The 25367-nt window shown below is 39.7% G+C and overlaps 1 protein-coding gene across 3 annotated transcripts in view; it reads left to right on the top strand.

Annotated features, from left to right (window-relative positions):
* The first annotated feature begins 2985 nt into the window (after nucleotides 1–2985).
* Nucleotides 2986–25367, top strand: part of PAQR3 (progestin and adipoQ receptor family member 3) — a 29853-nt gene continuing 7471 nt past the window's right edge. Inside the window, exons 1-7 of one of the 3 annotated variants that reach the window (XR_010841035.1) lie at nucleotides 3004–3366; nucleotides 6839–7001; nucleotides 11531–11686; nucleotides 14715–14912; nucleotides 17007–17097; nucleotides 21463–21611; nucleotides 24248–24368. Coding sequence is in view for 2 of the 3 variants with exons in the window: in XM_059065922.2 (XP_058921905.1) it covers nucleotides 3182–3366; nucleotides 6839–7001; nucleotides 11531–11686; nucleotides 14715–14912; nucleotides 17007–17097; nucleotides 21463–21605 (936 nt within the window). In the remaining variant the exon portion in view is untranslated. Of the gene's footprint in view, nucleotides 3367–6838; nucleotides 7002–9069; nucleotides 9143–11530; nucleotides 11687–14714; nucleotides 14913–17006; nucleotides 17098–21462; nucleotides 24194–24247; nucleotides 24369–25367 lie in introns of those variants that run through there. The other 2 variants (XM_067035902.1, XM_059065922.2) reach the window with 2 other exon arrangements.

Here is a 25367-nt window from a genome sequence, read left to right as displayed (position 1 = left end):
CAGTAACTGAAGCCACGGAAACATATAGAGTAAAAACAGAATACATTTTTTTTAAAACTGAAGAAAGAATTCCTAAAACACACCTTGGTTTAATACTCAGGTAGAGAAATAGCAATTATCAAAGGCCTCTGGAATGGATAGGCCGAAAGGTAAGGAAAAAATCCAGGTGTGAGTTGTCTCAAAAGTCTAGAAAAGAGAGTTTCATGGTGGGGGGTGGGGGGGAGGCAGTCAAAATGTCAATTTGCTGTGCAGATTTGTAAAGATGACTATCTAAAAGATGTCTTATTCATCTCTGTTTTTCGGGACAAATGTGTGGCACACAATTGGAATTCAATAAATGTAAACTTCCACAGTGCGTCCATTCCAATACCTGCAAGTCTCGCTCCAACATCATATTAGAGCTATTAAAAAATGTAAAAAGAATAAACAAGAAGGAAGGAGGGAAGGGAAAAATATCTCAGATGCTCCATGAAGCCCCCATGTCTCTCCATCCCAGATCACTGAAAGCCATCCTATAAAACAAGGCACAATCTGAGTTTCCCCAAACCTCAGATCCCTGTAGGACACACACTGATCACAGCAACAGTAAAAATTTGAAGTTTCCTGGCTCTTGGGCCCATGTGAAGATGTAGGACTCCCAACTCCTCAAGAATTTCCTACCCCCTACCACAAGTGTATTCAAGCCAAGATGTGTCTTACCACAGGTGCTTATGATGAAATGCTGCCATTTTCTCAGTAACTCTTACTGGGCAGTTCAGTTCCCCATCCTGTCACTTCAAGCGCACTGAGATTTCTGCTAGATGCAGCTGTTGATCCCCCACCAGGAGGGGGAGCCCCTGGCATTCCTTTACCAGGCATGCTACTGAATTCTTCTGTCAAGCACCATGACTAAACAGCCAGAGGCCTCAAAGTGCAAAATCCCACAGCTATCTGTGGGGAACTGTGCCCTCTTCCCTTTGCGTTACCACCGTTAGGGATGCCCCAAAGCAATGTTGCTCCTGCTTCCATTAATTTACAGACCTGAGTGGAAGAGGAAATAGAGCTCTTTCCATTTTTTTAACTCATAGACCTCTTTTTCTCTCTAGATTCAGACATGGATTGTTGCCATATCTATGTTTTCATATCTGTCCATTCATTTCATAAGTGCGGGTGGGAGTTAAGTACATAATGTTAAAGACTGCTTACTTTAAAAATTAAACCACATGAATGAATTAGAGAGAACTGACATGGGTTATAAATGATTGAAGTCAGTCCAGAAGTCATTTTGCAACAGGTTTCACAACAATAAAAGCAGCTGCCATTCCTAATTCTTCACTCTGGTGTTCCACCATTATCATAATGCAGCCGCCATTCTCAGACCTTTGTCTCTGATGATCTCTGGGCATCTTTCTACTTCTGTTTCAAATACCAGGTTACAAGCTCTCTTCCCGCATCTCCAGGCCAAATTCCCAAGAAAGAAACTGATCGAAGAAAGCTAATTACCGTTGCTCCTGCATGGGCATCTGTGTTAGGACATCTCATGGGCCACTGATCCACCTTTGGGTCAGCGGTGGCCACAAGGTAATCTCCTGTGGCACCAGCGTGAAAACATGCTGAAAGAACGTCCCAGAAGACTTCTATGAGCATGGCAGGCATGATCTTCCTCCACTAGGAAATGAGAATTCCTATACACAGTAACCTTAAGTAGAGCTAATGTACTGAACACACAGTAAGCTTTTAAATATTAGTTTTAGCTTCATGGCTAAAAAAAAGTCTCAGTGTTTTCTTTTACATGACATTTAAGTCCGTTTAGGATTTATCTAAATTTGTCTAGTTTTATCTATTAATATCTCTTCCCCTGAACTCTAATAATATAACATTTTGGGGGGCTAACAATATGACCGGCAGTTTCCTCAGAGGGTTACATGGATTCACTGATTTAATCCTTACAACACAAAGTACTGTTATTATCCCTATTTTACTAGTAAGAAAACTGAGACACAAAGAGGTTAAATACTTGCTAGCTAGTAAATGGTTGAATTCAAACCCAGGTAGCAAGGCTTCAAGGCCCAAAAGTTAATCAGTAAACCAAACTGCCTCTCCTCACACAGCAACTAATATTACTAACACAATAACAAAACATAAATAGGCATCATGAATGATTCTCATCATGCATATAGCCAAACAATGGGCTAAAGATTCTACATATATGGATGTAAAACTGATGTTTTGCCCTGTTGCGATTATGAATAAGCCTTTGCATCATAATTCGTAGCCAGAGACAAAGCTATAACATTTGCCCCCCAAATTTTGATATATTTCATCTTTATCATTCAGTTCAGTATATGTTCTCATTTCCATTGTGATTTCTTCACCAACCCATTAAATACTTAGAAGGGTTTTGTTTCAATTCCAATCATTTGGGGCTTTTCGGTTTTCTTTTTCATTCCTAGTTTGTCTATTGTGGTCAGGGAAAATACTCTGAATGCCTCTGGTGCTTTAAATGTGCTGGGGCTTTCTTTATGACTCAGCATATGCTCGGTTTTGGTATAGTTCCATGTACATCAGTTTTCCTCTATTTCCAACCACTTGCAAGGACTGACCTTAGCCCAGAAAACCTCGAAGGTCCCCTCTGACCCCAAGTGTGTGAGATTCCACGATAAAAAGTAACCGGTGAAGAGTTAGCTCTAGTTCCTATTTTTCTTCCAGTTACTCTTTTCCCCTTGATTTTCAAAATAACACCTATTGCTTCTAATTAAAAACAGAATAAGAAAAAAAACCACTTGAATTAGCTGTACAGTACCGCGCTCTTCTCACGGAAGAGGAGAGACCGGCCGCCACCCGTACGCGATCGAGCTGCCCGGGATCCCCGGGCGAATCCCGCAGGTCCTCGCTTACAGGCGCACCCGCGCAGACCGCGGCCCCGCCCCCTCCCCAGCTGCGTCGGCCTCAGCTAGGGCCGAGGGGCGGGGCTCGCCGCGGCGTGCTGACATCAGAGAGGGCTGCGACGCCGCCGGGTCCCCCGGGGTGCTGACTGCGGTGACCGCGCTGTGAGCGGATCCCGGCCTGGGCAGCGGCAGGGCCGTAGGACCTCGCGCAACGTCCGGGCTCCGGGGCGGGGGCTGCGGGGGCGAAGCCCCCTCCCGGGGGAGGCGGGGCCTGGGCGAGCTCCCCGCTTGGGGAGCGGCGGCGGCCAGGAAGGATGCATCAGAAGCTGCTGAAGAGCGCACATTATATCGAGCTGGGCAGCTACCAGTACTGGCCCGTCCTGGTGCCCCGCGGCATCCGCCTCTACACCTACGAGCAGATCCCCGTGTCCCTTAAGGACAACCCGTACATCACCGACGGCTACCGGGCCTACCTGCCCTCCAGGCTGTGTATCAAAAGGTACAGTCTGGCCGCCTCCGCTGGGTGCGCCTGGTGGGCGCGCCGGCGGCCCCTTCTCCTCACCTACAGCCTTTTTGTCTGGTCCGCCTGCTGCTTTCCCCGCGTTTCTCCGTGCCCATCATTTCCTAGCTGCCCCAACCTTTTCATCCCTTTCTAATACCTCTCCTTTCTCGTTGTCTTTCCTTCTTCCGCCGCCGGGCTACTTGATCATGGACTAATGATAGTAACAATGATCATAATCACTAACTCCTGTGGGGCTTTGCTCTTTACAAAGGAATTTTACATCCTCTATTCCATTTGATGCTTATTGGGCTACATGTTGGAATCGACCCCACTGACAATGACTGAGCCATACTTGCCCATGTGTATACCTAAGCTTTGTTTATTTTTAAGGCAGCCCTATGGAAATTCAGATGTTTGGAGCCAGATAAATGCCTGTATAATAGGAAGCAAGTTCACAATGCCATACCTTTAGAAATCCTGGTTTATTCATTCAGCAGATAGTATGGGACCCCTGCTAGGTGTCAGACACCCTACCAGGTCCTGCAAAGAACAGCAGGTATGGCCCTTGTTCTCATGAAAATACTGAGGTCTAGCCTGGGTGACACACATTAAATAGCTAATTATACTATTACATAATAACCATTGTAAAAAAAAACGCTGTGTGGGAAAAGCACTATAGCAAAGAGAGCCTATAACAGGCACTGCCCTCCACTAGAGCACTATAGAAGTGTCTTTAAAAAAAAGGAATTTCTTCATCATTTAAACTCTTAAAATTGAGTCCCTTGAAAGCCTGGGTTTAAAAAAGCAAAACTGAAAAATTAGTGTTCTAGTTCTTGGACTAGCTTTCTGTTAAAAATCCCTGTATGGGGCTTCCCTGGTGGCGCAGTGGTTGAGAGTCCGCCTGCCGATGCAGGAGACACGGGTTCGTGCCCCGGTCCGGGAAGATCCCACATGCCGCGGAGCGACTGAGCCCGTGAGCCATGGCCGCTGGGCCTGCGCGTCCAGAGCCTGTGCTCCGCAACGGGAGAGGCCACAGCAGTGAGAGGCCCGCATACCACAAAAAAAAAAAAAAAAAAAAAATCCCTGTATGTACTTAAGTACAGGACTTTAAGAGAATTAAGATAGCCATGTTGGTTAGCTCCAGGTCACTGTAGCGACAAACCCCACTGCTGGAATGTGAGCCATTGAGTTGTTCAAGCAGCAACCACAAGTTTGATTCTTGATCTTGTTTTTGGCATGGTCTTACCCCAGTTCCTTTGCCCTGCCTGCCTTTAAAGTGCTTCTCTGACTCAGGGTCACAAGGTGACATCACTGTCCATCCCTGCTTGGCTTCAATGCACGGCCCACAGTACTTCACAATTTGAATCCTGAGTGCCATTTTCCTCCCCATTGACTCCTTTGCATAAGTTATTACACAAGAAATCAGAGCTGGGCCCTGCTGTGGATGTAGAGTTCCACAAGGACAGAGCAGGTAGTCAGTTGCCTTAAATAGTTTTTTACCCACCTCTGCATTCTAATATTAGGGTCCAAATTTCATGGATTGAGGAGTGAAATATAGTGCTTTAGATCTTGGGCTGTTGAGTCAAAAAGACTTGGGTGTGCAGATCTGCCACTTAACAGCTGTGGGACCTTGAACAAAAGTTAACCTCTCCCAGCCTTATTTTCCCCATTTGTAAAAATGAGGGTAATTACAGTCTATGCCTCAGAAAGTAGTAAGGACGAAATGGGATTGTGTATGTAAAATGCTACCCAGAGCCTGGTACATAATAAGCACTCAATAAATGGTGACTTGTTATCACCGTGGTCATTGAATTTGAAGCCAAATAGATGATGATGATGAAGTTGATTGTTGATTTTGAAGCAGAACAGAGTATAGGTCTAACTTCTCATAGAATAAGAGTAGATCCCCTACGGGGGATATTCTGCTAAGTTCTCTTCCCACCAGCTTGGCCTTTTCCAGGTTCAGCTTTTGCCCTTTGTCTAGAGGGACGAGGACACATCTTGGATATAAGGAGAGGTTTTGTACGTCACAACTGTTCTGCCAATACTCTGTTAGTTGGAAGGAACATGCCAAGATTATGCCTGTCTGCTCAGTTAATCAGGTTATACTGGGTTTCACCAAGTGAAAAGTTCTGAGGCAACAGGCAGAATGTGGTACTGGCTGTCAAACAGTCCTGGGGTTAGATGTGTCTCCTCACATTCCTGCATCTCTTCCCCCACTCCCCAGTATCAGTAGTTTTTATACTTGATGCTTATACAGGATCAAGCCTGAAATCCATGATACAAGATCCACTTTATCCTTGGTGATCGTCTGATTGTGTGAGACCCTGCTATGTTTATGACATGGGAAAATGTGAACCACGATTACTGCTGCAAATTCAGTATTAGAGTTATATGTTAGGCTCACCAGCAAGGATTCTGAATCAGCGAAGGTCAAAGACTTTAGTTTAAACCAAAGATTAGATTTTGCAAGAGAGTTTTAACCTTTAGTCATGACATCACCTTTCGATAATCTGATGAGTCTTATCCACAGCCGGAGAAACGTTTCACACAATTCAGGAAGGAGCCGGAAGGGACTTGGCAGCAGCATCTAATCCAGCTCCCTTGTTTTAGAGATGGAGAAATTGAAGCCAGAGAGGTTAAGTGACTTGCTCATGATGCCAGAGCTAATTTGTTGCCCAGGGTGGGAGTGAAAGGACAGTGAGCCTCCTGACTCCTGGTCAGCGGGGGCACCCCGCACCGGCCTGCACTGCTGGGACTACTTAAACTCAAACCGGTTAGGGCGTATGGAAAGAGGGCAATTAGTACTGAGAGTAAAAGTAACCTCCTGTCGTTCCAAAAGAAGAGTAAACTCATGCTACCCGGAAACCAGTTTGGTTTCAAAACAACCACAGCAAAGTTGTTGCAGCATGCCTGTCTTAAAGGACATTTCCAGTGGATCCATTTGCATTTATCCTGCTTCTCTCAAGTCCGTTTAACTTTGCACTTGCATGTAATGAGTACTAAAAAGGTATTTTAAGTTCGTGCCTAACCTTACACTTAGCGGGTTTTCAGATACCTGTTACTGAGTGTCAGAGTATGGTAGCTAGCACCCAGTTTTAATCTGCACGTTCATTTCTGTAGACATTTAGCATCTAATCTGAGCAAGACACTGCGCTTGGAACTGTAGTGTCATAAAGATGAATCATGCCAGCCATCAGGGAGTTGCTAAGCTGGAGGATGAGATGGAATTTATACATAAATAACTCTAATTGAGGAAGGAAATGGTAAATATAATAGAGGTGAGCAAGAAAAAACTGTAAGATCCCAGGATTGATGGAGATGGTATATCAAAGTTAGAAAGGTAAAGATGGGGTTAAGGGCTTAAAGTAGCAAATATTAGATAATCCCCAAAATTGTCCATAACCTTTTAAATGCTGACAGTGGATGAACAGATATGAATCTGAGCTGCACGTTTGGTTTTTTCCAGTTTGTTTATTTTATCTAATGAGACGGTAAACATCTGGAGTCATTTGCTGGGTTTCTTTCTCTTCTTCACGCTGGGAATATATGACATGACATCTGTGTTACCTTCAGCAAGTGCATCCAGAGAAGACTTTGTAATTTGTTCTATTTGCCTTTTCTGCTTCCAGGTAAGTCATTCCACAAACACTATTATTGGTAAAGAGAACTTTAGTCAGACAGGCTTGGGCAGGTGACCTTACTTCACACCCATAAGCTTTAAAGAGCCCCCAAATAGCATATAGGTTAGCTTATTCACTTTCATAATATAAGCATCCAGAGTATGTTTTTATGAGAGTGTATTTGGATGTTATTAGAGTATATGTGAAATCCAGTAAGTTTTAAAGATTGAGAAAATTTCTTTCTTTTCTCTTCCTTTTTTTAGACCTCTCTGCTTTAAGATTAATACAAAGATAGGAATCTCTGCACTGTATTTGCTGACTGAAGTAGAACTCTGTTGTCTGCTTAAAAACTTGTTTGGGAAGATTTCTCATCTTTTATATGCCTATGACTTTTGTATTTGTTGTTTCCATACTGTCTTAATTTTAATGCCTTGTTTTGTTGGTATTAATCTTTTCTCTCACTTTAATGTTAATTTCCTTTGGGCCTTTTACACATGGCTGATTTCAGATACTTTCAGTTTCTTCTCCTCTGTAGCCTCTTGTATGTGTTCCAGCACTTTAATTTTTCTTCCGGGATCTGTAACAAAGTGCGTTTAAAAGTTATGTTTAGGGGCTTCCCTGGTGGCGCAGTGGTTGAGAGTCCGCCTGCCGATGCAGGGGGACACGGGTTCATGCCCCGGTCCGGGAAGATCCCACATGCCGCAGAGCGGCTGGGCCCGTGAGCCATGGCCGCTGAGCCTCTGCTCCGCAACGGGAGAGGCGCGCGTACCACACAAAAAATAAAGTTATGTTTAATAATTTTTCAAACAGGTAATTCTGAAAAAGAAAACTAATGTGGACCAAAATCCAGTTGATATTTTTTTAATTTAAAAAAAAATGCAGAGAGTACCAAAAAATCATAAAAATGAAAAGAAAAAGCTGTCATGCCTCTGCCTCCAAACGTAAGCCAGCACTCCCTGCAGTTAACCTGCTGCTACTCTGAGAGGGGAATCGATAAGTAAACTGCACAGGTGTTGCTTTCATTGTGTAATAGTCAGTTTCAGGCCTTCATCATTTGACTCAAAACTTTGGACTTAAATGATCAAGAAACACACTGGGAACATCTCTCTCCCCCTTTTCTTCTAATTCTAGCTCCTAGAACCATATTTTAAATTTATTTGAGGGAAAGAATACTATGTATTTTTGTGTTCTTGTTAGAAAATTATTTTTTCTTTAAGTGTTTTTTAAAGTATACTCTTTCTCAGGTTTAATTTTTGTCCTGATCGGAGCCTAAACATCTCTTTAAAATCTATCCCAATTTTTTAAATGGAAATGAATCAATTTCTCCATACTTAATTTTTAGATGTATCTTATAGACTAAGATGTGCTTAATATAAGAAAAATTGGTTTATACTCTACTGTTATACAGATATTATCTCCTTTGAGGTCCCACATGTTTTCCTCTACCCCAGGCCTGCCCTTTATCCACCCAGCCACAGCTGATGTTATTTCAGGGAACACACTTTCATTTTCATATTGGTTTAAGAAAGCAGTGCATTTCAAAACTGAGAAGATGAAGTAATTAAAACAACTGCCAGTGAAGAAACACCCTAAGTGTTTAGAGTGACTTGTTCAGGATTGTTCAGCAGGACAGTAGAATCCTCTTCTCCTAACTGCTAGTGCAATGATCTTTCTGTTACACACAGTACAGCTTCTAAAGACAAACGAGCACATTTTCCCTACTTACAAATACCATTTTTATTATTTTTATGAAATTATATTTATACTTGTTCACCCAATTTCCCCAAATTCTTAGAGTCAGCAGGCAGCATGGTAAACCATAAATATATTGATTTACATTTAATTTTTTAAAGATATAACATTTTTACTCTTTTCACTTCTACCCTTTTTATGTGCTCAGTGCTTTCCTACCAGCCAGATTAATAGAGTACATTCTGAATAGTAGAATGTAATTTTAGGGGCTTTGAAGTCTTTCTGTCTTAGAGAAGAATAGAATCTGAGAACACCTTTCCCTAGATTCAGTTCATTAACATTCAGTTCAAGAAATATCTTTTTAATACCTCTTATTTATATGCAGGTCCTAAGCTAGACATCGGGAATACAGTGCTGAACAAAACCTGCCTGTCATAAAGATCAAGTCACCCAGATAGGTGAGCAGAAGGGAGAGTGAGGCAAGGCAACGAAGCAGAAAAAAGAGTGCCTAAAGGCCCAGAAGCACGAGGCAGCTTAGCACTTTCTGGACCTGTAGGTGCTGCTGTTTGTGGTCAAACCCTAGGAAAATGGAGAAGGGTGAGGCTGGAGAGATAGGCAGGAGCCAGATCCCGAGGTATTTGGTTATCATGGCAAGGAGCTTAGATGTAGGATGTCACGCTGTAATTACCTGTCCACCTGGATGGAGTGAGCTACTCCACAGAAGGAAACTGCAGAAAACGGAGACATACTCAATGTCAGATAATTTTTCAGTCAGTTTTTTAAGCAACTCTAACAACACGTCCCTTTTAAAACAGAACATACTAAGTCTAGGTTAACTTTTCTAAAACTCAGATGTTCTCTATGAATACCATATGTTTTACTTTCCTCTTGATACTGTAGTTTTTCTCTTTCCACTTTTATTTTCCTTTTCACAATGAAATTAGCTTTATTGTTGTTATTATTACTATAACATATACTCGTGTAGAAATTCAAGCAAACCCAAGTATTTGGAAGAAAGTAAAAGTCATTTGAAATTCCACTTCCACATTTGACATTTGGGTTCAGATTCCTCCAGATGTTTGTGTATCACAGCTGCCTCACACCTTCCTGCCTACCTTTCCTATCTACCTCCTTCTGAGCTGTGGTCGTCTCTGCGCTTGCTGTTTTGTGTCACTCGGCATTGTGATAATGAGATCTTTCCCTGTCAGTGAGAATATACACCTTCATGTTCTCTGAATTTACTGTGCTTTATCTCAAGGATAATCAGAGAAAACAAATAACCAAGCTTCTTAGAGTTATGTTTAATTGGGTCAATAAACTCTGACTTGTAGTAACCAAAGCCACTGACTGTTAAGGATTTTAGATAGTGGATGAAGAAATGAGATTGTGGATAGGAACCTTATTTTGAATATTGATATTGAGGCTATATGGGGACTTAGGTTTGTTTAGTGGCCAGACTACAGAATAGCTAGATGACCACTTATCTGGCCCATTTTCCCTACCCCCACTGTCCCTGGCTTAGTGTAGGCTCTAGTCATTGCTTCCTAGGGCTATGCCTGTAACCTCTCATCTCAGCCTTTCTGTAAGGGTGCACTTAAAATTTTCAGAAGTATCACACAGAGCCCATAATACTGAAGTTAAAACTCCTTGATGTATAGGATCTGTCATAATCATATCATGAAGAAGGTCACATAGCATTCCTTAATGATGCTGTGTTTCTCAGCATGCTGCTTTTCCTATGGGCCCTCCAGTAAACCTGTGCACACCTTTATTTATGTCCTTGATGAATGCGAGGTCAACTTAAGGTGCAGCTCAGGTGGCAACCCTTCTATGAAATATGTAGCTCTTTTCTGCCCGCCACTCCCACCCCCAAGTACACACATGCACCCACAGACCTGGTACTCTCCCTCCTCTATTTTCTAACTGTGCTCTGCACCGACTTTTCCTATAGGACTTCCTACATCACCATTTGTTCACTTGTTTCAGAAAAATCTCTGAGAGTAGAGGTTTCATCTTTGTATCCCCACTGTATGACACGCAGTAGGTATTTAATGACTAGAGGGAGTTCAGCTGTAGAAGCCTTATCAATCTTCAGAGCAACTGATAGAATTACATGAGCTTTGCTCTCAATTTGACAACGTATAAAGTCAGCATAAGTCATAATTATTTTTCCTTGAACGCAGCAAAGCTATGTTTAACTTAGAAGTAAACTCTATACAATGAAGTCTCATACAGACATTAAAGGTCTTAAATTAAGTGAAAACAACAAATAGCAGAACAGACTGTATGATTCTGTTTGATTAAGAAGTATATATGGTGTTCTTGTGTGTGTGGACTTCTATATCGTAGGTGTTTGATATGTTCATTGAAAATATCTGGAAGGGCACAAAAAAGATGTTATCAGTGGCTCCCACTGGAGAATAGATTGACTGGAAGGGGTTTATTTATTTTTTTTACATCATACAATTCTATATTCTTTGATTTATTTTTCTTTAAGGACATGTATTCTGTAGTAAGTAGCTTTTAAAAGGAAACTTATTCATAGATCAAAATAAGCCTCAGTAGGTTTCCTTCTACTACACTGTTCATTAAATTTTTTATGTTATAAAGTAATTATTATTATAGGTTTCTTTCTTTATGATTGTTGTCCCCATTTTACCCATGAGGAACTGAGGCTTAGGGAAATGACATATAGCCAGGCACAAAGCTAGGGTCCATGTGTCCATGTCTGTTTGGCTGAAAAGCCTGGACTTGACCTGACCACTTCCATGAACATCATGCATGAGTTGCTTTTGTTTTTTTGTTTGTTTGTTTCACTTTGCTAAGATTTGTTTTATTTTCCATAGGTCTGTATGCTTTGCTCTGTGGGCTATCATCTTTTTTCCTGCCATCGATCAGAAAAAACCTGTCGAAGATGGATGGCATTAGATTATGCAGGAATTTCTATTGGAATACTGGGCTGCTATGTCTCCGGCGTATTTTATGCATTTTATTGTAATAATGTAAGTAACTTAAAACATTTTACATTCTACCTTTCTTATATAGGTCTTGGGTATTCTTGCCATGGTTCCCTTGCACTTCTGAATAAGCACATAATTAACTAACTTATAGAAGAAACGAAAGTCTGGTGGAGGCATAAACTCCTTTTTCAAAAGAGCCGTGTGATCTCTAACATCTATTATCACTTCCTATTCCTTTCACTAACTTGGAAAGGAATGGAAAATAATATATATATGTTGTTATTTTCTGAAACAACGTAAACATTAAATTATTAATGTTTCCCCACTAAACCCATATAGCTACATGGTTCCTCAGATGTACATTATGTATCTTTTATTTTTGTGTTTATAGAGTTGAAGGTAAAGTTAGCACTTGTTAAAATTATGAAGTTAGCTGCTGCTTTCCATTTTCCCTTCTTATCCTTTACTCCTCTCTTAGTGAGAAAAAAACAAAAGGTATATCTGCAAGTGTGTTGACCCATATTCTTATATAAGAAATATATTTTCCTTTCCTTAGTCTTATGTTTGGAGGCAGGCCTAGAGACAGACCAGATGGGTTGTGAGTGTCTTTAACAAACATGTGTCTATTCTGAGTTCTAGATCAACTCTTCTTTCTGACCCTAAAGTTACAAAAGTCAGTTTTTGCCTTGTGCAAAGCAGCATTTGAAACACTGTGATCAAATCATACAGCAACTGATCTAAATATATTGGCCAACCAAACTACCTCCTCTCCTCATGTCTCAACCAAGAAGGCAAACTGAATCTTCCTGAGGGCTCAGTACATCTCAAGGCCTCCCATTCAGAAAGTCCCCATCGACCCTACTCTCTTTTCCTCCTGCTTTCCTACCATACTTTTTTTTGTTGTTTTCCATTTATCCTTTTAGTTCCTTCCCTTTCAAAGCCAAGACTGAGCCGCTCTCCCAGGTGCAGTGTACCTACTAGTCACAGGACTAGAGCCTGTCGTGCCCGAGCCCTCCCCGTGGAGCAGGTGGTCCAAGCCATATCCCCAGCCTTCACTTTCTAGGAGGATTGGCTGCAGTGCAGGGGTCCTCTGACTGTTGGGAATTCTGAAGTAGGACCTTTGTTGCTACGCAATAATAGAAAACTGTCAACACTGCTGGAGTGTAAAACTAGCAAAGCGAAAAATCATAATTTGGTTTGAATGTAAGAACATTATTAATTGTAGCCACTTATACGTGAGCCATTTGCTTTTTAGGCCTGATTACGTTGGATCATAAGCATAAAATTAAATGTACATGCCATTTACCTTGTAAATTGGTTTGGTTTTAGAAGTAAACTATTCATATCTAGTCACCTTTCACAACTTATTCATTTTGCATGAAACTGTATCTTTTTTAAAAAAAAGGCTTGTGAGTACAGTCATGTAATATTAGAATTGTTTTGCTTATTACGTATTTCTCTGAAACCTGTTTTTTGTTTACCTCTTCCCAAATATATCTGATCATCAAAGAGACTAGTGGGACACTTTTTGTAAATCTCTTTTGAGAAAAACTAGAAGTCCAAGATAGATTAAAGAGAAGAGAAAAGGACTGTTAGAGCTAATACAGTCCATGATCATTTAAAGGAAAAGTTTTCTTCCCTGTGGTATCTTATCATTTCCAAATATTCAGTTGCTATAGTGGCTGTTTACCTTTTAAGGAACACAGGCTGCTTTGAGAATGAGATTGAAAACTATGGACTGTCCATCCCGTATAATGTGCGTTGGGGCACAGGGCACAAACTGACCAGTCATTTTGAAGTGTGAATTTCAAGAAGTGTAATGGTCCCAGAGAATTCCTTGGAGCCCAGGTTAAGAACTCTGTCCTAGGTTATGCTAACTATTGAGCTTCAAGACCAGCTTTTCAACTGCTCATTTAGATACCTAAATATTCTATAAGTCCGTCAAACTTGATATGTTTTTAAGTGAACATTCTTTCATGCTTCCCCATTTTCTCCCCCCAACACACGCACACACACACACACACACACACACACACACACACACACACACACACACACTCTCTCTCTCTCTCTCTCTCTCTCTCTCACTCTGGATCATCTTTGTTCATTGCTCATTAGTACAAGCCATTTGCATGGCCTTTCATACTAGAAACTGTTGAGCCATCCTGTACGGCCCTCTCACACATCCAGTCAACCATTAAGACTTTAGTTTATTTCAAAGATGTCTCCTGAATCAGGTGCTAACATCTACCTTGTTCAACAAAAGTCCATGCTCCTATTTTCTCCTTGAATCAATTATTCTATAATAATACCTGCTAGCTGGCTTCCTGTCATCTCTCTCTATTTTTCACTGATGTCAGAGTTATTCTAATAAGTCAGTTGGAAAAACAACCATGTCATCTCATTCTTCAAGGACTCTGCTATTCCCTCAGTGCCAGCATGGTAAAGTACAAATACTTAGCCTGACGGTACGTCTGCCTTTCAGCTTCCCTTTGTAAAACTTCCTTGCTCTGTGTGCTGTTCCTTTTCCCTGAGAGTGCCCTCTTCTCATGAAAATCTTATATATTCCTCAAGGCCCAGCTGAGATGTCATTTCCTCTGTGAAGCATTTTTTAGCTAAGCCAGGTATCAATTGCTCCCTCTTCTGTAGTTCTACAGCATTCTCTTCACAGCTCAGTTACAGTACTTATCATTAGATTAAAATCATTTGTTTATATGTCTGTCCCTCTCATAGCCTATGAGCTCACCCACCGAGAGAGCCCCTGTCATAGTCGCCTTTGTTTCCAGAGGACTTAAATTGCCCCAGCATATGATAGGTACTCAGGAGATGCTTTTGTGTGAATAAACGTGTTCTTTACCAGCTCACTTTGGGGTCTGGTTTATCATCCTAAGAAACCTATCAGTCGTATGCAACATGCATTGTTTTAAGGAAGGAAGGCAATCGTGTTTGGAAATGAAAATACCAAATAAATAGAGTTTGGAATGTGTACTGTGGAAGCCAAAACTGAAAATTACTCTTTTCCTTCCCTTATTGGTAGTAACAATTAAAATGTGATTTCCTTTCATTCTAGTACTGGCGTCAAGTGTACTTGATCACAGTGCTTGCTATGATCCTGGCAGTGTTCTTTGCTCAGATTCATCCCAATTACCTCACACAGCAGTGGCAGAGGCTCCGTTCTATCATCTTTTGTTCTGTTTCGGGATATGGAGTGATCCCTACTCTTCACTGGGTTTGGCTCAATGGAGGAATCGGTGCTCCTATTGTACAGGTAGGTTGAGTGTGGTCAGTATTTTTCCCATTTTTTTTTTTTTTTGTCCTTTCAATTTTATTCCTTTCAGTGAAGTAGTGTAATCAGGCCAAGAAGGTGGATCTTTGTCATTTGAGGGCATATTTCTAATTGCATAATGACGCAATAATTTTTCACATCTATATAAATAAATAAACATACCTTGTAGTGATAGAAGTCTATTTTCTTCTGAGATGTATTTCCATGAGATGATACATTCTTAATTCTCTTTCTGTTGCCCATAGATTGTAAATACCCAAGTCCTTACTGTAGAGGAGGACTCCCAAGTTTCCAGCTTTGTCATCTGAGGCAGGGATAATGCCAGTAGGAGCAGTTGATTTGTTTGTTTGTTTGTGGAGGAAAAGGAGTTGGGAAGGATTTCTTCTTGGACCTGAGTTTGAGGTACCGGTGGGATGTAAAGGTGGAGGTAGGGTCTGGATTTAGCTTGGAGTTCGGGACTAGTGATGGAGATTTGACAGTCATTACTGTCTTGGTAGCCAGGGCCATGGGAGCATATTCCACCCAGCAAGGAAAATATATTGAAAAATAAAAGACAGTTAGTTATTATGGAGGAACAGTTGGAGTATGTTAGGAAGAACCTCAGTGAGAATTCCTCAGCATGCTTGAGAAGGGAATTAGAAGTAAGACTTAAGTTCTTAGAGATTTATATAAACATGCCTTAAGTGTGTGCTAGAGAGTAAACTTGAGAATTTTTAACATAACTAATTATGCCAAGAAATCTAGAAGAAATTGCATACACTTGTTGCAATGGGACCTTTGGAATATACGATTTAAATGCAGGTTCTATTCAAAGGAATTATATTTTTTTACAAGAGGGGGACTAAAAGTAGGCTTACATACTGTTGGCAACAGCATGGTGGAAAGCATCTGCATATAAAACTAAAAAGAAAGGAAGTCTGTGGTGTAGTGAATTGAGTGATATGATCTGCCTATTTTGCCAACTTGAGGATGACGGTGATGCTTTCTTTATAAGATTAGGAAATTGGGAGAAAGGTCAGAGAGTAGTGAGGAATAACTTCAGTGATCCTGATATCTGTGAAAACATTGTTTTTCTGACAGTTTTGATGCCCAGAAAATAGAATGGGGAAGTGCCACTCTAGATTTAATCCTGACCGGAACTGAATAACTAATTACTGACATAGAAGTGAGTGAAATTTTGGGATGAGAGATACACATCCTTTTATGCTTATCGTGACAAAGAAAGAGAACCAGACCCATTAAGCCAGTAGATTTTGAAGAAATTCAGAAAAGGGAAAAAAAAAAAAAAAAAAAAAAAAAAAGGGAACAGTCCTGTGTTCAGCAAAAAAAAAGATGGAAAGAGAGGCACATAACCAAAGATGAAAAGTTCCAAAGAGCTAATCCTGGGAGGCAGGGTGAAGCTGTGTTCTGGAATGTTTGCAAAACCTGAGGTTGATTAGTCTGAGGATATAGGATTTAGGTGAGGGGGCCCATGATGATTGTCTTTATTTCTTAAATGGCTTCTTGGTAAATTAGGTTTCTAACCAGAATTAGGAACAGCGTGTATAAATTAGAGCTGGCTGATTTTCTTAGAGCAAGGAAAAGCTTTCCAAGAGAGCTGTGAGATGGCCTGCTTTGTAGAGTAGTATTCAAGAGAGCCATTTATCTGGGATGGTGGAACAGATTTCATTGTTGGGCCAAGCCTCCTGGCTCTTTTCCAGCCACAAATCCCTGTCTAGTCTCTCCTTATTCAGCTGGCAACTCCATTCCCATACGTATTCCACCCAGGCACCTATGTTGTAGATGGAGTTGGACGCCCTTAGGACCTAAACTGTGTTGAAGCTTTAGCTGCCCTGGTGCCCTGACCTTTAGGGTTGCCTCTGTGTTCCACTCCTCTGGACTGCTTCCTGAAGTATTGAGAGCAAGCTTTCTCTCATTGGAGACTGTCTGCAAAAGCAATTCAGATTTAACACACTTAAATCCCACCTATGAATTCTACTCCTGTGTGTTGTCTAATTCTGTGAATTGAATTTATAAGAAATTGAGAATTCAGTCACAGTAGGCAAGATCTGTGAAAAAATATGTTTTGCTTTTCAGGACTTTGCACCCCGTGTAATTGTGATGTATGTGATTGCTCTTCTTGCTTTCCTATTCTACATTTCCAAAGTTCCAGAAAGGTATTTTCCAGGTACGTATCACTTGTATAATGGTTTTCTAACTTTATTCTAAATATATAGTGGAGGTATATGTTTCAGAGCATCAAAACTTAGATTTTTTTTTTCCAATATTATTGATTATAGAATGGCTCTTCTCTTCTCAAATGCTATCTAAAACTTGAACTTTCTAAAGGCTTTCACAGACTTTGTCTTTCACTGTCACAGTATGAGTTGAGTCCAGTAGATAGGGTCACCACCATTTCACAGTTATGAACTCCCAGCCACTGCTTTTTTGTGGAGCACTAGTTAGCAATTACCATTTACTTCTTTGTATACCAGCTTATGCTTAAAAATTAATTTATCAATATATGTGCGAGATCCATAAAACAAACAAGAGGCAAAGGAAAATAACAGGATAATGTAAAGAAGCCAGGTTTAGGATTACTTCCTAATGTATCTATCGTAAGTTTCTATAAAAGAAAGCCCATCAGTCTGGCTTTCAGCTTCCTGGCACCCAGTGGTAAGAGGAAATTAACCTAAGTTAAGGGTCTTCATGTCCCCAAGATACACACAATCCAGGAACTTAAGGACAGATTTCCCTGCTTCTTCAGTCCAGAGGAAAACATCTTCTGATAGAAAATAACTAAGAGGACACCGGGTAGAGTGAATAATGTTCTACAAAACATGTATTTGCTTGTTTAGGAGCTTCAGCTCTGGAGTCAGACTGCTTGGGTTCAAATCCCCCGTCAGCCACTTTCTAGCTGCATGAGCTAAATAAGTCACGTAAGCTTTCTCAGCCCAGTTTTCTCTTCTGAAACGTGAAGATAATACATTTCTCTCTTGGGGTCATTGTGCGGATTAGATGAGAAAGTGCACATGAAACATTTAGCACAGTTCCTCACAAGTAGTGAGCACTCAATAAATCTTAGCAATTGTTATTATGAGGCCCCTCAACCCCAGTTTCATAAATGAAATATGTGGCTTAGGAAGGGACAGAATGATGCAAGTCTGGGTGACCTTTGGCTCAAGTCAAGAATAACAAGAAGAAAATAGTTGCAAATGAAGCAACTGACAAAGGATTAATCTCCAAAATTTACAAGCAGATCATGCAGCTCAATAACAAAAAACAAACAACCCGATCCAAAAACGGGCAGAAGACCTAAATAGACATTTCTCCAAAGAAGATATACAGACTGCAAACAAACACATGAAAGAATGCTCAACATCATTAATTATTAGAGAAATGCAAATCAAAACTACAATGAGATATCATCTCACACCGGTCAAATGGCCATCATCAAAAAACCTAGAAACAATAAATGCTGGAGAGGGTGCGGAGAAAAGGGAACCCGCTTGCACTGTTGGTGGGAATGTAAATTGATACAGCCACTATGGAGAACAGTATGGAGGTTCCTTAAAAAGCTAAAAATAGAACTACCATACGACCCAGCAATCCCACTACTGGGCATATACCCTGAGAAAACCATAATTCAAAAAGAGTCATGTACCACAATGTTCATTGCAGCTCTATTTACAGTAGCCAGGACATGGAAGCAACCTGAGTGTCCATCAACAGATGAATGAATAAAGAAGATGTGGCACATATATACAATGGAATATTACTCAGCCATAAAAAGAAATGAAACTGAGTTATTTGTAGTGAGGTGGATGGACCTGGAGTCTGTCATACAGAGTGAAGTAAGTCAGAAGGGGAAAAACAAATACTGTATGCTAACACATATATATGGAATCTAAGAAAAAAAATGTCATGAAGAGCCTAGAGGTAGGATGGGAATAAAACACAGACCTACTAGAGCATGGACTTGAGGACACAGGGAGGGGGAAGGGTAAGCTGGGACAAAGTGAGAGAGAGGCATGGACATATACGCACTACCAAACGTAAAACAGAGAGCTAGTGGGGAGCAGCCGCATAGCACAGGGAGATCAGTTCGGTGCTTTGTGACCACCTAGAGGGGTGGGATAGGGAGGGTTGGAGGGAGGGAGACGCAAGAGGGAAGAGATATGGGAACATATGTATATGTATAACTGATTCACTTTATTGTAAAGCAGAAACTAACACACCACTGTAAAGCACTTACACTCCAATAAAGATGTTAAAAAAAAAAAAGAATAACGAGACATAAGGCACTGGTCTTTCAGTTTGGGGGCTAGAAGTAGGGGAGCAGTTTAAATTCAAATTGCAAATTGTCTTCCCTTCTTCCTGGGTAAAGAACCTCTTCCACAGTGAAATCAAAGATAGGATTGTGCTGCTTGTCCTCGTGGGTGTTGGGGAAGGAGAAAGGATGAGAAACCCCGAACTAGAGAATGAATAGACTGCAGAACCTCAGGCATTCCTCTCTGCACTTGACTTTTCTCCACTGAGTTTTAAATAAGGATGGACTACAAAGAAGAACCTGAATATAAACATTAGGATTTGGGAACATAACTAGGACATGTCCCTGAATTGAAGACCACCCATCTGCCAGGCAGGGTCAGAATTCTCCTCAGAAAACAGTTTTGGTAAAATACATTTTTGTATCACTTTACTTATAATTATTTTATTATTAATTTCTTCTTCATCATAGATGTAGAAAATTAACCAATGAAAGTTGTCTGCATTCTGATTATGGCCATAGTGTTTTTAGGCCTTAAAATATTCAGATCAAAAGTTCCTACTTGGGGACTTCCCTGGTGGCGTGATGGTTGAGAATCCGCCTGCCAATGCAGGGGACACATGTTCGAGCCCTGGTCCAGGAAGATCCCACGTGCCGCGGAGTAACTAAGCCTGTGCGCCAAGAGCCTGTGCTCCGCAACAAGAGAAGCCACCGCAGTGAGAAGCTGGCGCACCACGGCGAAGAGTAGCCCCCGCTCACCGCAACTAGAAAAAGCCCGCGTGCAGCAACGAAGACACAATGCAGCCAAAAATAAATTTATAATAAAAAATTTTTTTAAGTTCCCAATTGTCTAATATAGGGCACCTATAAAAGGTCAAACATTATGTAACTTAACTTTTCTCAAGATGAGCTTGACATAAAACATGCCCCATGTAGGTGAATGTGTGCAAGTACAGGTACATTTGAGCAGAGATACAGAGATCATAAAAAATGAAACATTCCTTGTCTGGCCTGTCCTCACTTATTACCTGGCTCTAAAGAGAAACATGTTGTAGTGGTGGTGAAATGGTGGGTGAATACTGTGAAATCAAAAAATTTAAACCTAAGAACTTACTTTCAGCTCAGGTTAATTTCTTTTTTTAGTATATAAACATCACAGTGGTATTTGATGGGTTCAGGGATCCCCAAGATGTCCATGGACAGAATTCAGTGAATCTGTGATACTTGTATTACAAACTAATCAGTTTTCTTTATAATCCTCAGTGTTTTATGCTTTTAAAAATGAGTCTGTGAGCTTCACTAGGCTGTCAAAGTGTTCCATGGCACCAAAAAGAGGCTAAGAACCTCCACAGAAAAGATACTGTTGACTTACACTTTCAAATCTACTTACTATACTGATTATCATTCTTGGTAAGAGAAGACAGAGAAGGTTAGAGAATATTTATAGGGTTGGCCAAAAAGTTCATTCGAGTTTTCCCATAAAATATTACGAAAAACCCGAACGAACCTTTTGGCCAGCCCAGTACATTACATGACCATAGAAGCACCACGAGTAAGAAAAAATTATTTACATTTAAATGTCTATGGCTCTGTATTTTGTTATTTATTTAGTTGTTTTCCAAGATGCTTCCCACATGTTAGTTATTTAATCTCCTTGGAATTTAAACTTGTTTAACCACAAAGAGAAATGAAGTAATTTTCCTAAGCTGTATATGAACTAATCAGCCTTAGTTAATTAACTCATTACTAATTACATTTTGCAGATTGTTCCATTAGTCTGATAGCACAAGATTCAGGTCTGAGCTTTCTCCTTACACACCTGCTTAAAATAAAAAGTGCTTCAAGTAGACTTATACCCAAACACAACCGTGTATCTGCTTCACACCTAATAAACTCCATGATTTGTAGCACTAATATCCTTTGCTTCTCTCATGTAATGTCTTTTCTTCACCAGGTATATCAGTTGAGACATGGGAGACAAAAGGTCAAATTCCTGAAATTAACCAAGTCTTGATTTTGAAAAGACATTTGGAATAGTATTTCTAAAATTCTCCAGTATACTTAATGAATTTAAAACCTTACAGTCAGACTCAAATATGAATTAACATTTTTTTAGAAAACATTTCAGTCTGAATTAATCTCCAGTCGGTCTCCAGGTACTGAGACTGCCACAGTCTTTTTGTTGCTCAGTCATATTTCCAGGGCCAGGGATGGAAATATATTTTTATTTTAATATCAAAATAATTACAGTCAATATTCTTTTCTCTCTACCTTCCCTTCCAGGACAACTAAACTACCTCGGATCAAGCCACCAAATATGGCATGTCCTTGCAGTAGTGATGTTATATTGGTGGCATCAGTCAACAGTGTATGTCATGCAGTACAGACATAGCAAGCCTTGTCCTGAGTATGTTTCACATTTGTGAATTCAGGTATGGCCACCTGGTGTATTCAGTTATTAAGCAATATATGACGGGGAGTTGTATACCCCACTATTTCTAAGATTCCCATTAGTTTTTCCTTTTCCCTCTGGTTTGATATATCATGAGTAATACTTTATAAAATGGAAAAATATACTTGGGGATCTGTAATAGTCACTGTTTTATGGGCCCTTAAGACTACTTATTTGCTGCTTGTACAGAAAGTGAAAATTAGTTGGCATTCATAACAAACATCTGAATGACAATGAATGTGAAGCCAGTGTAGAAATAGTACTCCTTTTACTGAACACCAGCTTAACTTCCTTAGGAAGGGCTCACCTCCATTATAAAGTGGAGTCCTCTTGTGTGATTCCTTTAATAGGAGATACTTAGAGTAGATGATCAAGTTTAACTGCCTAATCAAGGCAAGGGTTGTGATAGCCTGTGTTTAACACAAGCTGATAGTGATTTTGAGTAATCACTAGCCTGTCGATGGATGGTTTATGAGGAAACCGGCACTTAAGATATTATTTCCTTCAGCTGTAGGTTCTCTTCTAGGAACATTGGATTTTTTAGTTTGCTAGAACAAAAACTTTAAACCCCTTCTCCTTTAAGTTGAGAGAGGTGTTGGGAAAAGAACTTGCATTGTCATTTCCCATCAGATAAAAGTCATGTTAAGAACCGATTACATGACCAGGCAACAAATTCTGTGGTCTAATAACCAAGTTATTAGCCATTTAAGCTTTTCAATTTCAAATATTATTTAATTCCATATAATAATTGAGCTCTTGCCAGTAGACAGTAGATTTGGGGTTCCAAAATTCCTGTAACAGAAGACTTTTCACTTCTCTTGAGTTTGCAGTCTTAAATTTCCTGGTGATGGGGGTTTCCAGGTACATGGGTGCTACTTTCAAGGGCATAGAATCCAGATGGCCCAGTTCTTGACCCTGAAATGAACCTTAAGCCTTAGAACAAAGTCATGCAGATGCCCCAGTTGATGACATGATTATTCACCTGTGCTCTGGTCTTTCTCTGTTTATGCATGTGTTAGTATTGCACTGATAACTCACAGTATTGATATACACTATCTAATATTTGGGCCTGAAACTGCATTGTATATACTTAAAAAATAGATCTCGCTGCCCCATCATACAACATAGCACTCTTGTTCTCTGGTCTTTTCATATGCATAAGTTAAAGCCCATAAAGCAGTCATTCATAAAAACATGTTTATTGGAATATAAAACATCACCCAAGTTTCTTAATGGGTTGACATGAACTGCTTTAAATACTGGTGTATCTTCAGAACATTGGAATTTCTAAGTATCAGGAGGTGTTGATTGATGGTGAAGCTTATTCCCAAAATGTCATTTATACATCTGATATTTGGAATGTTACTTTAATGTGCCTCGGTTTATGCATCTGTAAAAGTTTGTATTTCTTTTCAGTGTAGTGTTTTTGGAATATGGATTCCCCATGCTAGTGTCTCAGCAAGGAGAATTCTCCCCCAGTAGGCTAAGGGCACACCACATTATACCCCTTATTATGATGGAACGCCACTTTGAAAATGGCCATTTTACCTCATTGGTCCAGAAATTTGCTTCATATGTTAAGTAAAAGAAGATTTTGGTGAAATGATAATAGGATATATTTTCCCTAAAGCATCCCTTATTGGCTTACATGGTATTATTGCTTTTAAACAGATATTTTGTCATTTTGGTCAAACAGAATATACTGCGTAGTTATAATTAATATAAAAATGAAGGAGAAGTCTAGTTATTTTAGGTCTGGTGCCATTTTTTTATTATAAAATCTTCTCAAAAGAAAAACATATTGAACTTTAAATTTCATTTTCTTTTAATTTTTAGAAATAGTCATTTTTTGTTATAGTGTATGAATTATTTAATACTTGCCATCTGAATTAATCGATAAAAAGACCATACTTTAAGACTGTTCTTGAATTTGAAAAGCATACAGGTCTGACTGTAATGGAGAACTAAACTATACCATGTAAACATTTCATCTTTTTATGAAAATGTTAAATATTGTAAGAAAGTTCTTTTTATCTTTACTATAATGTACTTACTATAAAGTAGGGAATGAATGAATGTGGATTGCTGTCAACTATAAACACTTCTGTATATCAGCATTTATTGACCACCTACTGTGTGCACATCACTACTGGCAAAATTTTTAAGACGTTGTTAACGTTAAAGAATATTTAAAAATTGCCTATGAATCTGAGCCTTGTAATAATGTATATTTATTTTTGTTTTGTAGGTTTATTAAAATAAGATTAAAAGTACACTATCCAGCTACAGTACTAAAAAAGACTGGTTTTAATTTTACCAGTGTATAAACTATAAAAGCTCTTTACCTACAGATTTACATTTTAAAATTATTCATGGCTGTTTTAAATTGTCTGTAGTGATTTGTAAGGCTGTAGTTAATTCATTTAAGAGAATTATCTTTCTATATAAAACCATTTTCAAATAGCAAGATAGTGCTTGTCTTTCTTGTTACACTGAGTGCGGTTCATGAGCTGCATGGCAAAATATGTATTATGTAAATAAACTGGGTTTACTAAATATGTTAAGTGCTGCTTGTCATTCTTTATAATACATAACAGCTTCACAATCATATTTTAGAATCAGGAATGAAGCTTCAGGGAATGTGTGTCACATCTTAATGGCATCCCGCCTGGACAGAGTAACGGATTTGAAGATTGTGATTGACTGGCATAAAGCTGTACAACTCTTCATTTGGCAGGTACCTACCTAGAGATATCCTTTGCCCTGCATTAAATATCAAGGGGCAAAGCCTGCATTTCTGGATCCCTGCTGAGCTGAGTAGGTAGGTCTGTATTCACTTGTAATCATCATTCCGGGTAATTTTACCCCTGCCGAAGTGCGTGCAGTGAAGAATCAGCTCAGCTATTAGGGGAGGGGTAGAAGTGTCTTTTACATGCATTTTCACAATAACTGTGTTTACACTGAAAAGAGCTACGGATGCTACTGGGTGCTAACATCCCCTGAAATTCTGTACCGTACTTCCTTAGTAGGATAGCGGGAGAATGATCCAAAACTGAAACTACCTTTGAGAAAACATTTTCAGAAAGGAGAGGTAGCAACAGTGGGGGTCTCTTATGAACAGTGAAACATCCATCCTTAAGAGGACAGGAATGACAGCCACCAAGGTCTAGTCATGCTCTACAAATCCGGGATCAAAAACACTGCAGAACACAGGTGTAAGTTCAGTACTGCCAACTATCTAAAGCAAAAGTGAACTATCTTTTTAAATGTGCAACAAATAAAACTTCAAAAGCTCATGCTTTCAACAGGAGAATAGTAACTACATCTTACATATGATGCGGGAGCTGGACTTCCTTAAAAAGGGATGCACTTACACAAAATAAACAGCTCTAACTGCAGCATATATTCTTCTCCCACACTGTTCTTTTTAGATAACCTTTATCATCCGATATTTTGCTCCTTTGTACCATTTATTAAAAAGAAACAAAGCCCTTATTTTTCCACATAACTTCAGGTAAATGTTACAACTTCCGAAAAAAAAAAATAGTTCATTTCTAACAAACAAATAAGTTGAATCTTTCCACAAGCCACCAATCTAAAACTCCAGTTTGTGGAATAATACATAAGATAATATTGCGATCTTGACGCCAAACTTAGTCCATCAATCCAATAAACAGGTTTCTCTTTAACATGCCAAAGCCTCTTTTCTGACATAATCAAGGACTACAGTATTTTA

Source organism: Kogia breviceps, chromosome 6 (assembly GCF_026419965.1).
Source record: "Kogia breviceps isolate mKogBre1 chromosome 6, mKogBre1 haplotype 1, whole genome shotgun sequence".
NCBI classification, from domain to species: Eukaryota; Metazoa; Chordata; class Mammalia; order Artiodactyla; family Physeteridae; genus Kogia; species Kogia breviceps.
The sequence above is the reverse complement of the archived record's forward strand: the minus strand, read 5'-3'. Positions and strand labels throughout refer to the sequence as shown.